This window comes from Emiliania huxleyi (assembly GCF_000372725.1).
Source record: "Emiliania huxleyi CCMP1516 unplaced genomic scaffold EMIHUscaffold_793, whole genome shotgun sequence".
Taxonomy (NCBI): domain Eukaryota; phylum Haptophyta; order Isochrysidales; family Noelaerhabdaceae; genus Emiliania; species Emiliania huxleyi.
In genome coordinates this window covers 13589-17686 of record NW_005196071.1, presented here as the reverse complement: position 1 = coordinate 17686, position 4098 = coordinate 13589, and the positions used below count along the sequence as shown (strand labels likewise).

At 64.4% G+C, this 4098-nt stretch overlaps 1 protein-coding gene across 1 annotated transcript in view; it reads right to left on the bottom strand.

Moving 5' to 3' along the window:
• Nucleotides 1–3514: 3514 nt before the first annotated feature.
• The window catches only part of EMIHUDRAFT_121122 (hypothetical protein), a gene marked incomplete at both ends in the record, with an annotated part of 1207 nt that continues 623 nt past the window's right edge, over nucleotides 3515–4098 (bottom strand). The window contains 2 exons of the mRNA XM_005759782.1: nucleotides 3515–3769; nucleotides 3984–4028. Coding sequence (XP_005759839.1) covers nucleotides 3515–3769; nucleotides 3984–4028 — 300 coding nt within the window. The remainder of the gene's footprint in view (nucleotides 3770–3983; nucleotides 4029–4098) is intronic.

The window sequence follows — 4098 nt, the reverse complement described above, 5'->3', positions numbered from 1 at the left end:
GGAGAGAATGTCATCAGTCATGGTTTCGACGCGCTCGGTACGACGCCTGCGACCCGTCTCCGGTCAGGTGGCACGACGCTCATCGCGCCTGCCAGCGCTGCCGTGCAGGCTGCCACGACAAGGTCGAGCACGCTTCTATACGCTCGCCCAGCCTTCCTTTTCATCCCATTAGGCAGCCTGGGAACGGTGGCGAGCAGAGGCAAAGCCTACGAGGGGTGGTGGAACCACATGTCGCGGCTACTGCCGGCTCGACCCCACGATAGCCTCCGAAGGCTGACTTTGAGGCACCATCATCGGACGACATCGACGAGCTGGGTCGCTCTCGCGGTAGCCAGATGACCTCTCATACTAGGATCATCGACCATGGCCGCAGGGAGCGCGGGGGATGGCGCAGGGAGCAACACGGAGCTCCGTTGGACGTTTTCAAGATTCGAGCGACAGCGTGTCAGAGAGTGAATTGGAACTAGCCTCTGCCACCTCGTCTCCGTGGCGCGTGGGTAAGAGACGCCGAACTCCAGGAGGATCCGCTTACGCGCTTCCTACTGCGGTGGGACGAATTTGAGGTCGGGACACGGGCGCTGTCCGACAGAAACGGGACGCAGGTCATGATGGGCAAGGATAAAGAGCCGCTCGGCTCGGGGAAGGGCCGTGAGCTCAATGCGGAGGTGGCCAGGATATGCCTTGCGCTGCACAGAGCGCGGCCCTTCACGCACTCGCTGCGACGGATGGAGGGAGAGACATGCCAAACAAGTGGGTGGGGGATAGGTTCGTGCCTCGACCAGTTGTGTCGTATGGGGTGTACGAAGGGCCGGCCCGATTCGGGAGACCCGTCGAGGGATCTGGACAGCTCGAAGGCGGGGACGATGAGCTGCGGCTCGCGTTTGGGCAGGGGCTGTGGGGCGGCAGACTGCCAGACGACTGGCAGGTGATAGACGCGGAAATGTACGCGGTGCTGGCTTACCTGCGTAAGATGGCAACGGCGGAGGATGCGGCGGACAGGAGGTGCCTCGTCTTGAGCGACTGCAAGCCCGCGCTACAGCAGATCGAGGCGGCGTACCGAAGAGGCTCTCTTGAGGGGCTCAGGGAGTGGGATCGAGGAGGGGCATTAGAGGGGATATGCAGATATCGCGCTCAGCTCGAATCCGTCACGTTCCTGTGGGTACCGAGCCACGCGGGGTGCGCTAGCAACGCCTACGCCGACGCCGCGGCGACGGCATACATGGGGGCCAGCGAGATTGAGGATGCCACCGCCGTCATCCGTGAAGCAGTGAGGACACGCCCGTGCCTGTACACGGACCGCCAGAGGACGGCAGACGGAGAGTGGAGGGGAGACGTACTGGACCGGAGGACCTATTACGCCACACGCGGCCACACGAACGAGTGGGTGCGAGGACGGCTCGGCGAGGGACTCACGGCGGGATCGCACACGGCAGGGGTGACGGGGCCGCTGTGGAGCGATGTGGTCAGGGGAACGACGAGACACAAATGGGACAAGCGCCAGCGGATCAAGGATCAACACGGCGAGCGCGAGATTGATTTCGCCGATGTGGATGATCATAACGTGGTGACAAAGACTGTCATGGGAGCGCGGGTGCGGCAGCAGGCGGGGGTGCCACACGGAACGCACCACGAGAGGATCATGCGGGGAGAGGCGGGGAGAGAGATCCCGGGCGCCGCCACAAGGAGCGAACTCAGGGGCTGCCTCGTCTGTAAGGCCGCGAGGGACGTGGCGAGGAGGGCAGCGCTAAAGCGGGACCCGCTGTGTCCGATCGTGCGGAAAGCCGCGCAGCAATGGACCGAGGAAGATGAGAACCCGCCTAGAGCGACAATGGCGCACGTGCTTAGCGGCGCCTGCCTGGGGAATAGGGAGCAGGCCGGATGGTTCCTCAGAGTAGCGCGAGCGCAGACAGGGACGGCGATCAGCAAAGTGGCACAGGCGGCACCCGACTCCAAGGATACGCTGAAGACGCTGAGGATGGCGCATGTCGCTGCGCTGAAGGGCTCACGCTATAGGGTGCTGGATGAGGACGGGTACGATGCGCTAGCTCCCGCAGTCAGGGGGGTGTTGCCAGCACTGGTAGATGACCTCTCGGAGAAGAACCGAAGGGACCTTGGCACCGGGGTCACGAGGAACTTGCAAGTCGTGGCCGAGGCGGCGACGGGAGCGGTGCAGAGGTGGATCCAGCTCAATGATGAGGCTACGGCGCGCATAATGAAGAGAGAGGAACACATCGAGTGGCTGAGGAAGCTCTTCGCTGGGTGGAAGGAGGCCCGGCCGCGGCCTTGAGGGAGTCGCGGAGGAGGAGGGATAACGGAGATAACGTGCAGACAGGCCAGCAGCCAGTGGGACGAACAAGGGCCGCGACGGCGGCTCAAGCGGGAGGGAGCGGAGACAGTGGGCAGCGAGCAAAGTGGGTGAGACTGATGATGCTCCTTCGACTTAGGGAGCGGTTCAGCTGCTGGGCGGGCTTCAGGGTGGTGCTCACGCGAAAAGGAATCGACGCGATGTGCAAAGCATACAAGAAGGGGAGAGGGAAGAGGAGAGACGCCGGTGAGGACGAAGCAGAAGCTAGTGCAGACGAGGGCAGGTCAGACCCGGGGACGGCGGAGTCGGACCAGACGGCATCGGCCGCCGAGGGAACGTTGGGAAGAGGCACGAGGAGGGCGGCGACCTCGACCGACTATGGAGGACCCGTCGCCAGACGACGCAGGGCAGAAGACGGTGAGGCGGAGCAGACGCGCAGGGCGAGACGAGGGAGGGAGCAGGACTTTGCGGAGATCAGCAGGAGGATGTACGAAGAGATTAGGAGCAGCAGGGACCCGAGGGACCATGTGGAAGACGGCTAATGCTAGTCCCCATCGGGAGGACGACCCCGGCTAGTCGCCGTCGCCGACCACACCCACAAAGAACCCTGCACAAAGATCGCAAGGGCGGGGACCTGTTCCTTTTTACCCATCTCACAGTAGAGAGGTGTCCGTTTTTATTTATTTATTTCGTCTCCGTGGAGAGAAAGCTCTCGCCGCATCTCTGATCTCGCATTCTCCTCTCGACCTCGTCGAATTGTGGCGAATTATCAATATTAAGACTCTATACGGGGGAAACTGTAGGAAGGCCGAAACACCGACAACCACATTGACGCGCTCTCCGCCGACCAGAGACCACACCGCGACACCGGAGAACCGGGCGCGCGCGCGGCCACACCGCCCCCCGCGCTCCCGGCGCCCGCGCCGCTCGCGGTGGTGCCGCTGCGCGCTACTCTCTATACGACAAGACACCCCCCCAAGAACGTCTCGACATGGCCAGCAGTTCATGCGTGCGCGGCGCCCCGACGCCGGCAACTCCAAACGACGACGACACCACGCAGCGCCCCGATAGCGACACAACTCCACTTCACGCGGCAGAGGAGAGCGGCTTCTGTCACGAGCCTCCCCCTCTACCACCCCGACACAGCAGCAAGCCTTTCATGTTGCCCCAGCGCACGCCCCGCGTGCGCCGGGCGCCGCCAGTTGGCGGCTAAGAGACGTAGCACGTGAACATCGCGCTCTCCAAGTCGTTCTTGTCGAGGCTGATCAGGTCGCCGTTCTGCAGCTGCCGCGACTCGTAGCAGCGCAGAAACTCCCACGGCCGGCCGCCCGACGCGTAGCCCGTCTCCGGCTTGCCACACGACATCACCTTTGCGGTGCCGTCGGCCGAGACCTGGATCTGGCACTGCGAGCGCGAGATCGTGTTCTTCGGCACAGGGAGGTCGTTGCGGCCGATGATGTGGTCCTGAGAGGGGGGGGGGGGTGAGTGGGGGAGGCACGGATCACAATAGGGCCCTCGACAGAGCCACTGGCGCGAGCAAGAGAGTGCTCTCGGCGCAGCGTGTACCGGTCTCCCTCGCGCATCAAGTCGTGCGAGGCGGCCCCTCTCTCTCTCGCGTGGGCCGAGGTGTGGGAGGCGGTGGGAGGTCCGCCGCGCAGCAGCTAAGGCGTGTTGTCACCTCGCCCGGCCGGACGACAAAGCAGGTGCCCGCGGCGTTGCACACCTGCCAGGTGCCCGCCGCGGCGAACTGGCCGCCGCCGTAGCCCGCCGCCCCCGCCCCCGCCGCCGCCCCC